The sequence below is a fragment of the Podarcis tiliguerta genome (assembly GCF_965153285.1).
Source record: "Podarcis tiliguerta genome assembly, chromosome: 18".
NCBI lineage: Eukaryota > Metazoa > Chordata > Lepidosauria > Squamata > Lacertidae > Podarcis > Podarcis tiliguerta.
In genome coordinates this window covers 7,801,589-7,821,269 of record NC_139551.1, presented here as the reverse complement: position 1 = coordinate 7,821,269, position 19,681 = coordinate 7,801,589, and the positions used below count along the sequence as shown (strand labels likewise).

The 19,681-nt window shown below is 48.6% G+C and overlaps 1 protein-coding gene and 1 long non-coding RNA gene across 3 annotated transcripts in view; both read left to right on the top strand.

Annotated features, from left to right (window-relative positions):
* LOC310668653 overlaps positions 1-19,681 on the top strand; it is a 169,316-nt gene that overhangs the window by 127,549 nt on the left and 22,086 nt on the right. The window lies entirely within an intron of this gene.
* Positions 8,168-19,681, top strand: part of KANK3 (KN motif and ankyrin repeat domains 3) — a 32,263-nt gene continuing 20,749 nt past the window's right edge. The window contains exons 1-2 of one of the 2 annotated variants that reach the window (XM_083421439.1): positions 8,168-8,294; positions 19,268-19,351. In XM_083421439.1, the coding sequence (XP_083277565.1) occupies positions 19,315-19,351 (37 nt within the window). In that variant the 5' untranslated portion in view covers positions 8,168-8,294; positions 19,268-19,314. Of the gene's footprint in view, positions 8,295-18,268; positions 18,552-19,267; positions 19,352-19,681 lie in introns of those variants that run through there. The other variant, XM_083421440.1, reaches the window with a different exon arrangement.

Genomic DNA, 19,681 nt, shown 5'->3' with positions numbered 1-19,681 from the left:
TTTAGTCATTTAGTCGTGTCCGCCTCTTCGTGACCCCCTGGACCAGAGCACGCCAGGCACTTCTGTCTTCCACTGCCTCCCGCAGTTTGGTCAAACTCACATTAGTAGCTTCGAGAGCACTGTCTAACCATCTAGTCCTCTGTCGTCCCCTTCTCCTTGTGCCCTCCATCTTTCCCAGCATCAGGGTCTTTTCCAGGGAGTCTTCTCTTCTCATGAGATGGCCAAAGTATTGGAGCCTCAGCTTCAGGATCTGTCCTTCCAGTGAGCACTCAGGGCTGATTTCCTTAAGAATGGAGAGGTTTGATGTTCTTGCAGTCCATGGGACTCTCAAGAGTCTCCTCCAGCACCAGAATTCAATGGCACCCATTCTTCGGCGATCAGCCTTCTTTATGGTCCAGCTCTCACTTCCATACATCACTACTGGGAGAACCATAGCTTTAACTATACAGACCTTTGTTATTTACTTACATTTATAGAATAGCTTGGGACGCGGGTGGTTCTGTGGGTTAAACCACAGAGCCTAGGGCTTGCCGATCAGAAGGTCGGCGGTTCGAATTCCCGCGACGGGGTGAGCTCCCGTTGCTCGCTCCCTGCTCCTGCCAACCTAGCAGTTCGAAAGCACAAAAATTGCAAGTAGATAAATAGGTGCCGCTCTGGCGGGATGGTAAACGGCGTTTCCGTGTGCTGCTCTGGTTTGCCAGAAGCGGCTTAGTTACGCTGACCACATGACCGGGAAGCTGTACGCCAGCTCCCTCGGCCAATAAAGCGAGATGAGCGCCGCAACCCCAGAGTCGGTCACGAGTGGACCTAACGGTCAGGGGTCCCTTTACCTTTACTTTATAGAATAGCTTTATTTATGTTTTTAAGGCAAAATACAGGACCCCTGAAATTCACACAGAAAATGTGTTTCTACACCTCATGGACATGCTTGCTAAGATACAAGTCAGCAGATAACTCTTGGAAAGTCCTGATTCTGATCTATTTAACGGTTTGAAGCCATAGCTGGCAAATTTTCCCTTTTCTTGCGAGGAATCCTATTCAGAATAAGGGAATTTCCCTTTAAAAAAGGGAAACGTTGACAGCTATGGTTAAAGCCTCAAGGAGAAGGAAAACGGGTGACCGTTTAAAAGGGTGTTGTTTTTTAAGGAAAGCTGGCAGAAGTCCAGAGTTTCAACCACAAAATGAATCTGAACTGGCCATTTAAGTGTTTTTAAGTTGCAAAGAGGAGGACTATATGGAAATGGCGGAAATGACTGGCAGAATCCGAGACCAGGGAGAAGAGTCGATGGAGGAAGATTGGAAAAAATTTAAAGTATATTTACATAAATATTGCAAAATTAATGAATGTTAGAAGAATATTGGAATGAAGTTACATGGTTTTAGTGTTATTAAGAACTATATGAATATTAATTGTTAATGTGCTAAAGTAGAAAATTTAAAGCTAAATTGTGTTAGGATAAATTATAGAACAAAAATTGAAGAAGAGGGAAAGGATTTGTTGAACCAACTAATTTGAACTAGAATACAAAAAAGGGAGGTGCGAGGGAGTCGAGGAAACAAGCAAATGAAAGATAAAGATATGAAACTTGGATGTGTGTTTAAATGTGTGTTTTTTGTAGTATTATTGTGTCTTTTTTATTGTTGATGTATTGTCTGTTGAATCTATGTATTGTCTTTCTCTACTTTTTTTCTTTTTATAACTATAAAACATCTAATAAATATTATTTAAAAAAAGAAAACTGACCTCTTTAACTGTTCTAATGTGAAAAAAGAAGGAAACCTGGTGGCAGTAAGCGCTTTCTGTTGCAAAACAAAATAAAACTTGACTGATTTAAACTACAAAGAAGAGAACAACTGCCGACTCAAAAGTATTTTAAAGGAGGTGGGGTGAGAGAAGGAAACCAGACTTTTCAGGCACAAAATAATCTGGAACTGGCCCCATAAAGCAAAGGTTTTCAATCTTTTGAGTCCATGGCTCCCTTGACCAACTACTTTGGCACCCCTGTGGGGCTCAGGAGCCCAATTATGTCAACCACTGACTGCAGAACCAGTAGCCCCTCACCCTTTTTGAACACCCTTCCTTGTGGAGTGCTCCCTCAGCCTCATCTCCCCCCTCTTTTTGGGGGTCCTCAAGGCAGCCCCTGGTCTCTGAGCCTAAAACTGTAGCAGGAAACCCCCCCCCCATCATTCAGTTTGTACAGACTTCACTCACACACTACATACGCTACACTTCTGTTATAAATTCATAGAAAATCAACCATACATCAGATTTGCACTGTTCCACTTTTATTTTACTCCATGAAGGAAGGACTACAAAATGGGGAAGGTTTGATACAGGCCACCATAATCCCTTGAGCATAGCAGCACATCCACAGGAGCCCTGCCCAGTTGCTATGCCAGCCCTGATGATCCCAGACAGAAGACAATCAAAATCACAAAGAACTTGCATATGGGAGTGGATTCAGCATGATCAGATTTCCCTCAGGGGGCAGGAAACTGCGACTACCTTTTGTCTTCAGGAAATGACTCATGCAGAGGGGGAGAAGGGAACCAGCCAGGTGGCAGGACACTCAGGTTACCACCACAACTCCTCCCTCAACCCCTCCTTTCTGTAATGTATGCATGATGTTTCTGGGGGTGGGCTTGACCTAGAGGAGGGGAATTTCAAAAGTTTTTATAAGGTCTTGCACACCATTTTTCTGTGTCTTTCCTCTCTCCTGCGAGTGAGGGGAACACCCTGCTGCAACAGTACAATAAAGGCCAAGCCTATAGGCTGCTGATTTGCTCCAATTTACTCTGGTTGGTGTCTTTACTTTTTGTCCAAGGGAGCCCTCGGATTTTTCCGGTAACAATACACAGGGTCCGGCTATTTCCTGGTTTTAACACTCCAAGCATCGATTAAAGTCTCACACCTATTAGACCCAGGAATTTACAGGTGAAACTCAGAAAATTAGAATATTGTGAAAAAGTTCATTTATTTCAGTAATTCAACTTAAAAGGTGAAACTAATATATGAGATAGACTTGTGGACCAACACCAGCTGATGACATGGCTCCCCAAATCAACACAGACTGTGGAAACTTCACACTGGGCTTCAAGCATCTGGCATTGTGTGCCTCCCAATTCTTCCTCCAGACTCTGAGTCCTTGGTTTCCAAATGAGATGCAAAAGCTGCTCTCATCAGAAAAGAGATTTGGGGAGCCATGTCATCAGCTGGTGTTGGTCCACTGTACTTCATTGAGTCCAGGGTCAACGCAGCCGTCTACCAGGAGATTTTGAAGCACTCCATGCTTCTTTCCGCAGACGAGCTTTGTGGGGATGCTGACTTCATTTTCCAGCAGGACTTTGGCACCTGCCCACACTGCCCAAAGTACCAAAACCTGGTTCAATGCCCATGGGATCGCTGTGCTTGATTGGCCAGCAAACTCACCTGACCTGAACCCCATAGAGAATCTATGGGGCATTGCCAAGAGAAAGATGAGAGACATGAGACCGAGCAATGCAGAAGAGCTGAAGGCTGCTATTGAAGCATCCTGGTCTTCCATAACACCTCAGCAGTGCCGCAGGCTGATAGCATCCATGCCACGCCGCATTGAGGCAGTGATTGATGCAAAAGGGGCCCAAACCAAGTACTGAGTACATATGCATGCTTCTACTTCTCAGCGGTCCAATACTGCTCTGTTTGCAATCCTTGTTTTGCTGATTTCATTTAATATTCTAATTTTCTGAGGTTGTTAATTTGGGGTTTTCACCAGCTGTACACCATGGTCATCACAATTATAACAAAGGCTTGACATATCTCGCTTTGCATGTCATGAGTCTATCTCATATATTAGTTTCACCTTTTAAGAGTTTGGATTTGAAGAGTTTGGATTTGATATCCCGCCTTTCACTCCCCTTTAAGGAGTCTCAAAGCGGCTAACATTCTCCTTTCCCTTCCTCCCCCACAACAAACACTCTGTGAGGTGAGTGGGGCTGAGAGACTTCAAAGAAGTGTGACTGGACCAAGGTCACCCAGCAGCTGCATGTGGAGGAGCGGAGACACGAACCCGGTTCCCCAGATTAGGAGTCTACCGCTCTTAACCACTACACCACACTGGCTCTCAGTTAGTAAGTTGAATTACTGAAATAAATGAACTTTTCCACGATATTTTAATTTTCCGAGGTTCACCTGTAGGGTGTCTAGCACCCACAGACTCATAATAACATGTTAAAAGATCTATACTGGCGGGTGGTCAGTAGGGTGAAAATTGCCATGCCTTCCTCCCTGCCCCATGATGGGCTGGTGCTCGCCAAAGGGGGAGGGGCATGGGGGGGCTCCTCAATATTGGGAGGGGCTCAGCCCCTGCCTAGAAATATTGAGGGGTCTGAAGCCCCTTCCACTCCTATATCTGGCTCCCCTGGCCAGTAGATGGTCAAAAGGGGATGGAAGAAGATTGGAAGAAATTTAAAGACTATTTAAAGAAATACTGCAAAATTAATGAATGTTAGAATGATGTTGGATTGAGGTTAAGGGGTTTTTAGTAATAATGTTATGAAGGAATACGCAAAAACGGATTGTTAACAGGTGAAAATTTAAAGTTATAATATATTAAGATCAAAGATAAGGATAAAGGTAAAGAGGGAAAGGATTTGCTGAATAAATAAATTGAACTGGAATACAAAGAGGGGAGGTGTGGGGAGGTCCAGGAAACAAGCAAATGCAAGATAAGTTATGAAAGACTGAACTGTTTTTAATTGTTTTTTATTTCTGTATTTTTCTTTTTTCTCTTTTTTCTTTGTAATGCTTTGAAAATCTTAATAAAATATTATATATATAAAAAAGTAGATGGTCAAAAGGGGAACAGAATACCAACAATAGAAGAATGGCAGATGAAGATGTTGGACTTTTTAGAGCTGGCCGACCTGACTGGAAGAATCCGTGACCAGAAAGAGGAGGAGACAGAGGAGGATTGGAAGAAATTTAAAGAATATTTAGCTACAGTATTTTTCGCCCCCATAGGACGCACTTTTTCCCCTCCAAAAATGAAGGGGAAACGTGTGTGCGTCCTATGGGGCGAATGCAGGCTTTCGCTGAAGCCTGGAGAGCGAGAGGGGTCAGTGCACACCGACCCCTCTCACTCTCCAGGCTTCGCGCAGATCTCCGCAAGCCACGGGAGCCCAGCGCCGGGCTCCCACGGCTTGCGGAGAGTTGCCTGCATGCTGAAGCCTGGGCGCACTGAGCTCAGCACACCCAGACTTCGTGCAGCTCTCTGCAAGGCGCAGGAGCCCGGCACTGGGCTCCCGCGGCTTGCGGAGAGTTGCCTGCATGCCGAATGCTGGGCGCGCTGAGTTCAGCGCGCCCAGGCTTCGCGCAGCTCTCCGCAAGGCACAGGAGCCCGGCGCCGGGCTCCCACGGCTTGCATAGAGTTGACTGTTCTGGGGGCTGGGGTCGGGGGAAGCTCGGGCTTCCCCCGCCTCAGCCCCGCACCTGGGGGGGGGGAAATAAATCCCCCCCTTTATTTCCCCCCCCAAAAACTAGGTGCACCTTATGGGATGGTGCGTCCTATAGGGCGAAAAATACGGTAAATATTGTGATATAAGATAAATAGAAAATTCTTGGAGGTAATAAATAGGCTTAGGGGTAGAATACGAATATGTGGTAGTAAATATTAAGGATTAGAATATTAATAAAGGAGAAGAGGTTAGTAAATTAATGGAGTTACTATTATTAGAAATATGGATTTGGAGAACTGTTACACAGCTGATATAATGAAATTCAGTTAGAGGGGATTTGAGAAAGTCAGTTGTCAGTGTAATGAGAATTAGGCATTTGAAGATAGAAATTTTCTTTGTATTTAGTTTTGTGTATTGTAGTGTTTTTCTTTGTTGTGTGTTGTGTTGTGTCTTTTTGTGATAAATGTGGAAAATCAATAAAATTTTTGGGAAGAAAAAAAAGGGGGAACGGAATGGAAAGTTGAAGGCTGTTGATCATAAGATCGGGAGCAGGGAGTGGGGAGATTGGATTGAATAGGAGGATTGTTCTTCCAAAATCACAGCCCTCTCAATACGTATCTGCATAAAGGCCCTTTGATAATGTGTGGTGTCCTGCTCTCAAATGGTTCTAAAAACGGATGCTTCCTCCTCCCGTTCCTATGTTCCCCTGGCAGAACTTCCCAGTGGTTCTGAAAGACAAGGGCTGTTCTTTGCGGCGAACCAACTCAGTTATTTCCCTCTCCGTCTGAAATGTCAAAGGGGCGTTGTGGTGCGGCTGGTGAGATAATCACATTTTCTGTGCCCCAAAGGCAGTGCCTTTCCCAGCATTGCACATAAAGCGCAAAAGCTTTCAGAGGTTGGATGAAGACGCAAAGCAACGTAAAATTCCATAGCTCCAGTCCCAGGTTCACCACCAAGAATCTCTAGGTGGGCCTGGCGAAGAACCCTTTCTGAAACCTTGGAGAACCAGATGTGGAGAGGTCGGATCCACATCCAGATCTTTAAAGCATTGGATTTAGGGCAGCACAGCCACACACGGAGCCATAACAATAATACAGTAATACCAACAGGAACCTGCTGAGAACATCCATAAAAAAGCAACTGTCCCCATTCAGGAAGCGGAAATATCATCTCAGCAATGCATACCTGAAAAACATTGTTTGCTTGGGTGTATGATTCGCCCAGGGATGCGAGTGGCGCTGTGGCTTAAACCACAGAGCCTAGGACTTGCTGATCAGAAGGTCGGTGGTTCGAATCCCTGCGATGGGGTGAGCTCCCGTTGCTCGGTCCCAGCTCCTGCCAACCTAGCAGTTCGAAAGCACGTCAAAGTGCAAGTAGATAAATAGGTACCACTCCGGCGGGAAGGTAAACGGTGTTTCCGTGCGCTGCTCTGGTTCACCATGCTGGCCACATGACCCGGAAGCTGTATGCCGGCTCCCTCGGCCAGTAAAGCAAGATGAGCGTCGCAACCCCAGAGTTGGCCACGACTGGACCTAATGGTCAGGGGTCCCTTTACCTTTTTATGATTCGCCCAGACCTGAAGCAGCCTTTGGGGTGGGAACCATCAGCTATTTCCTGCTTCCTTCCTATACAGTTTGGACGTGGGTGGCGCTGCGGTCTAAAGCACTGAGCCTCTTGGGCTTGCTGATCAGGAGGTTGGCGGTTCGAATCCTTGTGATGGGGTGAGCTCCTGTTGCTCAGTCCCAGCTCCTGCCAACCTAGCGGTTCGAAAGCTCCCCCAAAAAGGGCAAGTAGATAAATAGGTACCGCTCTGGCGGGAAGGTAAACGTGACTGACTCTGGGGTTGCGGCACTCATCTCGCTTTATTGGCCGAGGGAGCCGGCGTACAGCTTCCGGGTCACGTGGCCAGCAGGACTAAGCCCCTTCTGGTGAACCAGGGCAGCACATTACCTTACCGCCAGAGCTGTACCTATTTATCTACTTGCACTTTGACGTGCTTTCAAACTCCTAGGTTGGGCAGGAGCAGGGACCGAGCAACGGGAGCTCACCTCGTCATTGCGGGGATTCGAACCGCCAACCTTCTGATCAGCAAGTCCTAGGCTCTGTGGTTTAACCCACAGAGCCACCCGCATCCCTGGCCTAGGGCCTATCTTCATCTAAATCCAGCCCTGAATTCCCATCATCCCTGACCACTGGTCCTCTTAGCTAGGGATGGTGGGAGTTGTAGTCCCCAAACAGCTGGAGGCCCAAGTTTGGCCATCACTGATTTAAACATTTCAGTATGGTGTAACATAGCATACTATCAAGATAGGAAAAGATAAAGGCTCCTTTGTCTTAGGGAGGAGATGAGAGTTTGCTTGTCTCAAATCAGATTCAATCTCTAAATGAGATTACCCTGCAAAAGCCAGCAGACACCTCTCATTGAGTTTGCATACATACTTAAGGCACATATGCAAGAAAAATTATATTTTGGGAATGATTCCTGTTCTTACGCAGCTGCATTGTTCTTTATGATCACACAAAGAAGGAGTGCTCCATGTTTTAAATCAAGCAGTGCAAGGAGTTATTTCTGTTTGTTTTCCAATGTATCCATAAAAAAACCAAACTCGGTGCGGTGAGAGCCAATTTTTATTCTGAAAGTGTGGCCCAGAGGGAGGGGTGAAGAGAGCCGGTGTCTTAGGCTGAAAGCCTCCACCTTTCTCCAAAAAGTCCCCTTCGGGCCAGGCAGTCTCCGCCCTCCATTGTCAATTGGCCCAGATGTTCTCGCAGCCCAGCCGCTGCCTCCTGCGCGTCTTTCGTCCCGGGTGGCTCCCGGAGCAGCTGCGCGACGCTGCGATGCGCTGAGCCCGAGGCGGCAGGTAAGGCGGAATGCGGAAAGGCGCACTGGCGCAACTCTGGCGCGCATGGGTCTTCTGGGCTCATCTGGTCCTGGGATCCTGGCCCCGGGTCAGCCAGTGCTGGTCTACTCGGAAGCCCATCCCACTGTCTCCAATGGATCTTGCTCCCGCTGGGCAAAGCGCGATTTCCCAGCCTTAAAGCTGTTGCGCTCTGTGGGTTGACTTGGGAGTAAAGCCACTGAGTTTGCCGTGCGCACAGCGGCTTCCACGACAGACACGGCTTGCTTCCCGGCTTCCTGTCAATTCCAGCGGGTCTCCTCTGAGCAAGGATGAGCTGGGTGGAACTTTTTGGAGACGGCGCTGCATAGCATCTGGCTGTGAGTCTCCGTAAGCGCATTGAACGCCGAGGGTTTTGATTCTGGGTAATCCTGTGTATAGAACTGTGCTGTGTAGACGAAATTCTGTCCACGCTTACTTTGGGAGTAAGCTCATCTGTAGTGTTGGATTCTTCGCAATGCAGGAATCTCATGAGACTTGGTTCTGAGCAGTGGCGTAGCGTGGGTTGTCAGCACCCGGGGCAAGGCAAGTAATTTGCGCCCCCTAACCCGTGGATTTCCGCCCCCTAACCCCCAGATGTTGCGCCCGGTGCGGCCGGCCCCCCCTGCACACCCCACGCTACGCCACTGGTTCTGAGCGTCTATGACTGGACTGCCTTCTTAAATTCCCTGTAGGACTCTGAGGTGGGATTCTGGTTCTACCACCTTGGTCTTTTTGCAAGTGGAGTTTTAGAATCCCCACTTAAAACCACCTTTTCACTTCTGAGTTGAAGAGAGGTTTCTAGACTCAAGTTATTCTGGGAACAGGACCAAACCAGGATGGCTGCGTTGAGTGGCTGGAGTCTCGGAAGAGCACCTGATGGTTAGCCCAACATTTCATGGGGTCAGACTAGATGACCATTGGGGGTCCCTTCCAACTCCACAGTTCCATGGTTCTATTAATATTCAGCCAGCCGTGAACTCGGGTAAAAGAGTCAAGCTGTGGGTCACACGGGAGTGTGTGAGAGAGCTTTAAATTATTCCGTTTTTCCTTCTTTTTCTCCGGCACCAGATGGTTTAATTGCCTTGGCAGCTTTCCACGCTGGTTCCTGACTGCTCACTAGAAGAGGAAGCAGGCTTCCTGTCTACCTTGGACCCCAAGGCTGATAAATCAAGAGTTTTACCGCTCAGGGGAAAGTATTGCAGGGAGGCAGGGGAACTTGCCCAAAGATAAAAGCTGAGATTGTGATCTCTGGGTGGGAGCTGGGAGGGGTGTCAATTTCTCACATTGTCTCTTTTTTAAAAAAGAAATTTATTTATTTGGGTTTTCAAATTCAATTTTTACAGAGATATGTTGTTGTTGTTTAGTCATTCAGTCGTGTCCGACTCTTCGTGACCCCCTGGACCAGAGCACGCCAGGCACTCCTGTCTTCCACTGCCTGCCGCAGTTTGGTCAGACTCATGTTTGTAGCTTCGAGAACACTGTCCAACCATCTCGTCCTCTGTCGTCCCCTTCTCCTTGTTCCTCCATCTTTCCCAGCATCAGGGTCTTTTCCAGGGAGTCTTCTCTTCTCATGAGGTGGCCAAAGTCTTGGAGCCTCAGCTTCACAATCTGTCCTTCCAGTGAGCACTCAGGGCTGATTTCCATCAGAATGGAGAGGTTTGATGTTCTTGCAGTCCATGGGACTCTCAAGAGTCTCCTCCAGCACCATAATTCAAAAGCGTCAATTCTTCGGCGATCAGCCTTCTTTATGGTCCAGCTCTCACTTCCATACATCACTACTGGGAAAACCATAGCTTTTACTATACGGACCTTTGTTGGCAAGGTGATGTCTCTGCTTTTTAAGATGCTGTCTAGGTTTGTCATTGCTTTCCTCCCAAGAAGCAGGCGTCTCTTAATTTCGTGGCTGCTGTCACCATCTGCAGTGATCATGGAGCCCAAGAAAGTAAAATCTCTCACTGCCTCCATTTCTCCCCCTTCTATTGGCCAGATATACCCAACATTAAAAAAAACAAATTTCCAATGAATCTCCTGGACTTCCATCCAGGTCCTATTGTTAATCATTTCCTCCTGAATCTTTTATGATGGTGCAAATCTTTTACATCTCCACTGTGTCCAGAATTCACTCTTAAACGACAAGTGCTATTCCAACCCTACTAACGATTTTTAACTGTTTACAATGGTCTTTAAGGTAAGTTATAAATTCTCCCCATTCCTTATTAAAATTTGGGCCTTCCTTCCTTATTTCTGATTCCTCCAGTCATTTTAGCCATTTCAGCATAGTCCATCGACTTCATCCGCTATTCTTCTCTGGTGGGAACTTTATCTCCTTTCTATCTCTGGGCCAATATCATCTGCACAGCCGTGGTCGCATACATACCGTATTTCCCGCTCTATAAGACGCACCAGACCACAAGACGCACCTAGTTTTTGGAGGAAGAAAACAAGAAAAAGAATATTCTGAATCTCAGAAGCCAGAACAGCAAGAGGGGTCACTGCGCAGTGAAAGCAGCAATCCCTCTTGCTGTTCTGGCTTCTGGGATAGCTGCGCAGCCTGTATTCGCTCCATAAGACGCACACACATTTCCCCTTACTTTTTAGGAGGGAAAAAGTGATTCTTATAGAGCAAAAAATACGGTAAATAGTCTTATCTGCTCCCTTGGGATTTCGGCACCTAGAATTCCTAAAAGGATGAAGGCTTCAGGCTTCTTAACAAAGGTTGTTTTAAACATTTTTTCCAACTCATTATATATCATTTCCCAAAATCCTTTTACTACCTTACAGTTCTACCACATATGATAAAAGGTGCCTTCTTTTTCCTTACATTTCCAGCATACATTTGAGCATGTTTTATACATTTTTGCTAATTTAAAGGTAAAGGTACCCCTGCCCGTATGGGACAGTCTTGCCAGACTCTAGGGTTGTGTGCTCATCTCACTCTATAGGCCAGGAGCCAGCGCTGTCCGCAGACACGTCCAGGTCACGTGGCCAGCGTGACATCGCTCTCTGGCGAGCCAGAGCTGCACACGGAAACGCCGTTTACCTTCCCGCTGGTAAGCGGTCCCTATTTATCTACTTGCACCCGAAGGTGCTTTCAAACTGCTATGTTGGCAGTCGCTGGGACTGAACAACGGGAGCTCACCCCATCACGGGGATTCGAACCACCAACCTTTCGATTGGGAAGTCCTAGGCGCTGAGGCTTTAACCCACAGCGCCACCCGCGTCCCACCTTTTGCTAATTTGCTAGGAGTTAAATACAGTGGACACTCAGGTTGTGAACATGATCCGTGCAGGAGGCATGTTCACAACCCACAGTGTTTGCAACCTGTGTCTGCGCACCCGCAGGTTGCAATTCGGCTCTTCTGCACATGCGCAAAGTGCGATTTAGCGCTTCTGCGCATGCGCGACCACCGAAACCCGGAAGTAACCCGTACTTCTGGGTCTCGGCGGTCCGCAACCCGAAAAAATGCAACCTGAAGCATCTGTAAGCTGAGGTATAACTGTACCACCAGTACATCATTTTCATAAAATTTTCTTTCAACATATAACTTCCTCACATTCTCTGTGATGCTTCCCAAGTTAGAACGCATTGGCGTCAGACCTTCTGATGACAATTGTGCAGAGATAAAGCAGTTTAATATTTAGAAATGACAGGAATCGTGGGATGGTAGTGTTGGAAGGGACCCCAGGGGTCATCCAGTCCAACCCCCTACATTGCAGGAGTCACGTCTACAGAAAATCCCCGACAGACAGCTTCTCAACCTCTGTTTAGAATCATCCAGCGAAGAAGAGCTCACCACTTCCCAGTGGAGTCTGTTCCATTTTCAAACAGCTCCTCCTCTCAGCAGGGAGATTTTAACATTTTATCATTCCTGAATAGCTGTGTGACGCAGCAGCAAAAAAGGCTAAGGCTATTCTAGGTTACCTAAAACGAGTGCACAGATCCAGGTGTGGTCAGACCACACCTGGAGTCCTGTGTCCAGTTCTGGGTGCCACAATTTAAGAAGGATATTGACAAGTTGGAAGTTGTGCAAAGGAGGGCGACCAAGATGATCGAAAGGTCTGGAAACCCCACAAATATCCCAGAGATGCATTTTAAACAAAAGCACACATTCTACTCATGTAAGAACACCAGGCAGGCTCCACAAATAACCCAGAGATGCATTGTAAATAAAAGGACACATTCTACTCATGTAAAAACACGCTGATTCCCGGACCGTCCGTGGGCCGGATTTAGAAGGCGATTGGGCCGAATCCGGACCCTGGGCCTTAGTTTGCCTACCCATGACCTGGAGAGTCTAAGGCTCCACCCTACACCTGCACTGCACCCTTAAAGGTGTGAAGATAAAGGTAAAGGGACCCCTGACCATTAGGTCCAGTCGTGGCCGACTCTGGGGTTGCGGCGCTCATCTCGCTTTATTGGCCGAGGGAGCCGGCGTCCAGCTTCCGGGTCATGTGGCCAGCATGACTAAGCCGCTTCTGGCGAACCAGAGCAGCGCATGGAAACGCCGTTTACCTTCCCGCCGGAGTGGTACCTATTTATCTACTTGCACTTTGACGTGCTTTCGAACTGCTAGGTTGGCAGGAGCAGGGACCGAGCAATGGGAGCTCACCCCGTCATTGCGGGGATTCGAACCACCAACCTTCTGATCGGCAAGTCCTAGGCTCTGTGGTTTAACCCACAGTGCCACCCGCGTCCCTTAAGGTGTGAAGATGGGGACCTGCAAAATGGGGGGAAAGCAAAGATATGTGGCAGCTTTCTGTTCGCATCCCTCCTTTTCAGTAAGGGTGTGCTGCTACGGATTACAAGCTTGGCCCAGCCGGCGGTTAGTCTGCTGTCTGTTTGCTCTCCAGGAAGCCTGGGATGTCGCCCGGCCGCTGATCTTGGCAGTCGTGCCGAGCAAGACAATGGTTTTCTTCCCACAACGGAAAGAGGCCCTCTGTAATTTCCCTTCTCTTACGGAAGCTAGGATTCTTCCCACCCCTGTCCCACTTCCTCTCATGGGGTTTATTTTCCATGTCCCCCACTCCTCCTCCTTCTTCTGGGAAGCCCATCCTGGCTGGGAGGGGTTTTCACGGGAACTGCGCTCCTCATTTTCCCCCGTTTGTTTTTATTCCTGACATTTTAGACCCCATCAGTTTTCTCCAAGCAGCCCAAGGCATGGTTCTTCCACCTCTTTGTTTAATTCCCACAAAAACACTGCGAGGTAGGTTTAGGCAGAGAGGCAGCGACTGGTCCCTAAGGTCACACCTGGTCTGTCCCAGTAACAACAACAACAACAACAACAACAACAACAACATATTTATACCCTGCCCATCTGGCTGTGTTTCCTCAGCCACACTAGGCAGAATATTAAAACCACGATAAAACATCAAGCATTAAAAACTTCCCTAAGCAGGGCTGCCTTCAGATGTCTTCTAAAAGTCAGATAGTTGTTTATTTCCTTAACATCTGATGGGAGGGTGTTGCACAGGGTGGGCACCACCACCGAGAAGGCCCTCTGCCTGGTTCCCTGTAATCTCATTTCTCGCAGGGAGGGAACCGCCAGAAGGCCTTCGGCGCTGGACCTCAGGGTCGATGGGGGTGGAGACGCTCCTTCAGGTATACTGGGCCATTTAGGGCTTTAAAGGTCAGCACCAACACTTTGAATTGTGCTCGGAATTGTGTGCAGTCGGTCACTCTAACCACTATGCCACTCTGGTTCGGACAAGCAAAACAGTTTCAGAATTGGTGCAAGACGTGAGCTGGTCCCTGGAGATACAGGCTTCCATAGGAAATGGCCTACTTGTGCTGGAAACATGAACTGGGTTGCAAAAGGGCGATGGGTCAATATATCTGTCTGCTTAAGAGACCACATAACACCGGTCTTGGAAGACCTACATTGGCTCCCAGGACGTTTCCAAGCACAATTCAAAGTGTTAGTGCTGACCTTTAAAGCCCTCAATGGCCTCGGCCCAGTTTACCTGAAGGAGTGTCTCCACCTCCATCGTCCTGCCCAGATGCTGAGGTCCAGCACTGAGGGCCTTCTGGTGGTTCCTTCGCTGCGAGAAGCCAAGTTACAGGGAACCAGGCAGAGGGCCTTCTTGGTGGTGGCTCCCGCCCTGTGGAACGCCCTCCCACCAGATGTCAAGGAAATAAACAACTCTCTGTCAGGCTGTGCCACAATAAACAGTTTGAGGTTGAATCCTGACAAGACAGAAGTACTGTTTCTGGGGGACAGGAGGCGGGCAGGTGTGGAGGATTCCCTGGTCCTGAATGGGGTAACTGTGCCCCTGAAGGACCAGGTGCGCAGCCTGGGAGTCATTTTGGACTCACAGCTATCCATGGAGGCACAGGTCAAATCGGTGCCCAGGGCAGCTGTTTACCAGCTCCATCTGGTACGCAGGATGAGACCCTTCCTGCCCATGGACTGTCTTGCCAGAGTGGTGCATGCTCTGGTTATCTCCCGCTTGGACTACTGCAATGCGCTCTACGTGGGGCTACCTTTGAAGGTGACCCGGAAACTACAACTAATCCAGAATGCGGCAGCTAGACTGGTGACTGGGAGCGGGCGCCGAGACCATATAACACCGGTCTTGAAAGACCTACACTGGCTCCCAGGACGTTTCCAAGCACAATTCAAAGTGTTGGTGCTGACCTTGAAAGCCCTAAATGGTGCCCCATCATCTCCTGTACCTGGCCACCCAATTTAGCAATCTTCATTCCGCCCCTCTCCACAACATACACACTGCCACGCCTTGGATGATACCCCGAGCCACTTCCAAGCCTGTGATCTGTATCCAGTGATGCTCAGTGAAATCTAGTGCGTTGTGTGGGGCTCTCTGGGTAATGTGGGACAGTGGCGTAGCGTGGGTTGTCAGCACCCGGGGCAAGGCAAGTAATTTGCGCCCCCTAATCCGTGGATTTGCGCTCCCTAACCCGTGGATTTGCGCCCCCTAACCCCCAGATGTTGCGCCCGGTGCGGCCGGCCCCCCCTGCACCCCCCACGCTATGCCACTGACGTGGGATCAGGACCCGGCTTGTGTTTTCATTGGCTCACGAGTTATCTAGAAAGTAACCCACTTTTGACCTGATAAGGTGGGACTGGCTTCCGGCTGGCTTCTCCCCACCCATTTCTTTTGGCTCACAGCACCGGGGACAGTTATTTTCCCACCCGCACTGTTTTTTGGAGGGGGAGATGTCCTGCTCCATCTGGGCTCAACGCTTGCAGCGCCGACAGACAATGAGATCACTTCCTGGCCCCGATCCAGTCCCAGAATCTGCTCCCTGCGACTTCCTGTCGTTCCCAGAGAGCTCTGCCACTTTGAATGCTTCCCAGGGTCTCCGTGTTTCTAAAACCCGCACTGGCGACCTAACTCAATGTTGTTGTTGTTTTATAATGGGAAGAATTCCAAAACCAGTACAATGCCAAGTGAGCCGTTTTGCCCAATTCGGGGCATGCCGGTGATGTTGGGGGCAGGAGTTTAGAATCATAGAATTGTTGGAAGGGGTTTCATCTAGTCCAGGGGTAGGCAACCTAAGGCCGGTGGGCCAGATCCAGCCCAATCGCCTTCTCAGTTCAGCCTGCGGACGGTCCGGGGATCAGCGTGTTTTTTAGATGAGTAGAATATGTCCTTTTATTAAAAATGCATCTCTGGATTATTTGTGGGGCATAGGAATTTGTTCAAAATATAGTCCGCCCCCCACAAGGTCTGGCGGGAAGGTAGGACTGGACCATTAGGTCCAGTCGTGACCGACTCTGGGGTTGTGGCGCTCATCTCGCTTTATTGGCCGAGGGAGCCAGCGTACAGCTTCCGGGTCATGTGGCCAGCAGGACTAAGCCGCTTCTGGTGAACCAGAGCAGCGCACGGAAACGCCGTTTACCTTCCCGCCGGAGCAGTACCTATTTATCTACTTGCACTTTGACGTGCTTTCAAACTGTTAGGTTGGCAGGAGCAGGGAGCGAGCAATGGGAGCTCACCCCGTCACGGGGATTCGAACTGCCGACCTTCTGATCGGCAAGTCCCAGGCTCTGTGGTTTAACCCACAGCACCACCCGCCTCCCAAATCCTATTGAACTCCGTAAGACTTAGTTCTGAGTAAAAATGTGTAGGATTGCGGTGTGAGGCTGCCCAGTCTTGACCCAGTTACCTGGGAGTCAGCTCCATTGAATCCAGTGGGACTTACTTCTGAGTAGGCACTGTAAGACTCCATTTACAATAAAGGAATAAACACTCCGTGCATTTCCTAAGAAACGGAAGCACTGCAATGAAATAATTTAAGGTGGATGGGTGAGTTTTCCCTTCAGAATTAAAGGAAGGGCTTCGTATGCCAGTTTCACCATTCTCTTAATTTGGTCAGGGATTTTATCTTTAGGATAAACAGGGCTCCGTTTTCGCCCCTACACAGACAAGCGCCAACTTTTAATTGTTCTCCGAGACGCAGAGGAAAAGGTAAATTCAGGGACATTCAGGGATCAGATTGGAATCTGTGATGGCTCTTGTAATTCCGGAGCTGTCCCTGGGAAATCGGGACGCTTGGAAAATTTCAGCTTAGGCAGAAAGGTACCGTATTTTCCGCTCTATAAGACGCACCAGACCACAAGACGCACCTAGTTTTTGGAGGAGGAAAACAAGGAAAAAAATATTCTGAATCTCAGAAGCCAGAACAGCAAGAGGGGTCACTGCGCAGCGAAACCAGCGATCCCTCTTGCTGTTCTGGCTTCTGGGATAGCTGCGCAGCCTGCATTCGCTCCATAAGACGCACACACATTTCCCCTTACTTTTTAGAAGGGAAAAAGTGAGTCTTATAGAGCAAAAAATACGGTATTTGTCCCAAGGAAGTTCTCCAGCTGAGAGATGGTTGTCTGTTCCTATCCCTCTTATTATTTTCCTTTTGCTGTTTCCCCTGGTCTGGGGATTTTGAAAAGGCCTCATTCCTGGCATTTCGGGGCAAGAGGCAGGCAGCGCTGTTTTTGAAGGGCCCTTCATCTCCGCAAGGGAAGCTAATTTTAGAACGTGTGATTGATTGATCCTGCCCAGCCGAGAAGCAGCAGCCAGCGTCTGAAAGCGCTCCAAAGGGGCAGGAAATGGTCCCAGAGACCGCTTTGGAGAATGCCATGCCCGGTTTGTGCTGGCGTCCCAAACACGCCCGCTGTCCTGATTCATGCAAGCATGCAAGGCGTACTTTAAACACACACACACGTATGAATTCCTGTCTGTGTTCTGTTAACGGAAAAATCCGAGGGCTCCCTTGGACAAAAACAAAGACACCAACCAGGATAACTTGGAGCAAAACAGCAGCCTGTAGGCTTGGCCTGTATTGAACTGTTGCAACAGGGTGCTCCCCTCACTTGCAGGAGAGAGGAAGGACACAGAAAAAATGGTGTGCAAGGTCTTATAAAGACTTTTGAAATTCCCATCCTGTAGATCAAACCCACCCCCAGAAACATAATGCATACATCACAGAAAGGAGGGGTTGAGGGAGGAGTTGTGGTCCTGTCACCTGGCTGGTTCCCTCTTTCCCCCTCCCCATGAGTACTTTCCAGGTGACAGAGGGGAGTTTGCAGTTTCCTGCCCCCAGAGGGAAGAGCTGATTATTGTCCTTTGTTCCAGTCTGTGCTGAATCCACTCCCATATGCAAGTTCTTTGTGATCTTGATGGTCTTCTGTCTAGGACCATCAGGGTTGGCATAGCAACTGGGCAGGGCTCCTGTGGATGTGCTGGTATGCTCAAGGGATTATGGCTGCCCTGTATCAGACCTTCCCCATTTTGTAGTCCTTCCTTCATGGAGTAAAATAAAAGTGGAACAGTGCAAATCCGATGTATGGTTGATTTTCTATGTATTTATAACAGAAGCGCAGCGTATGTAGTGTGTGAGTGTGTGTGAAGTCTGTACAAACTGAATGATTTGGGGGGGGGGGTTCCTGCTACAGTTCTCTGCACTAAACTAAAAACACTCCACCCTTTGGCCACGTTAAAATAGCTGGACTCTGATTTGCGTCTCGGATGCTTGCGGAAAAAAAGCAACAACAAACTGAACATCTGCAGCCGTTTGGGATGAGCCGGCAATTCAGCCAAGGCAAAAGCTGCAGAGCTGGACTTTGCGGGTGTTACTGGGGGGGTCTGCTGTCGAGAAAACCCGCACGGTCCTGGGGCAGGAATGAAGCTGTGCTCCGAAAGGCAGGCGTCTAGGACGCGAGCCAATGCAGAGATGCTGCCAGAAGAGGGGAGGAAGAATGTGCGCTGATCCCAGGCAGGCAAGTCCTAACAAGGAGGGATTTTTCAATTTATCAGCCTGGAGGCCTGGAAGACGCGTGCTTCTAAATCCCAGGTGGCTTTCTTGTCGCTTCTTGACCAGGGTGCGCATAGTCTGCACGTTCTCAGAGGCTTGTCGTCGCTCGGGGACAGCCGCAATGGGGAAAGTCCTGACTCTGTGGCTTTGCCATATTTGTTGAGAGGAAAGCAAGGGGTTCAGAACTGCTGCTGCTGGAGAAAGCAGCTGGAAGTGGGAAGGGAGACCTCTGGGTGGTGGAGATGGGTTTACAAACTAGGTGGTGCATCTTCTGTGATTCTGCACAATGTGTGTGTGTTGGGTGGGTCAGGGACACACACATGAGAATGTTTTGTTGGGCTCTGGATTCAGTTTCTTGACAATTTCAGCTGTCACAAAAAGTAAGTACCTAGTCTTCCTTGTTACAGAGATGTGATTTCAGAAGTCAACAGAGGCTGCCAAGGGCTCATTACCTGTTTTAAGACATATTGCGGTGGGGCAAGCCTAAGGAGTAAACCCCACCAATTCAATGGGGCTTACTCGCAGGTAAGGGTGCAGGACATTGCTGCCCATGCAGGGAAACCCAACACTTGCATACTCCACAACGTTTAGTGGTGCATCTTTACGCGGCTGCTGCACAGATGTGCACAGAAAAATAATATATGAGTCTTAACTCCCACGTGTTACTCCTCCCCACCTCTTCTAGGTTCCCATTGCCTTCTCAGAAACTTCGGGAGGATCCAGCAGTAGAAAATGGCCCAGCCTGCACACCTGAATCAAAATCTCCCAGGTAATGAGAAATTTGCACTTTACTTCACTCTGCTTGCGATGAGGACCTCCCATGCTAGGCATTCCCGGAGCAGATCCTCTGAAACAAATGGTTCTAAGTTCGTCGTGGCCTTTAACTACAATGGGTCTACTCTTGAGTAGAATTTAGTGGGACATATCTGCCAGACCATACCATTAATCCATCTAGCTCAGTATATCATCTAGATTCTAGAGTGACGGCATCTCTGTGGGGGTTTGGAACAGACCTTTTCCTAGCCCTGCCTGGGTTTCCTGATGATGGACTCTGGGGTCTTCTGCACATAAAGCATGGTTAATAATAATAATAATAATA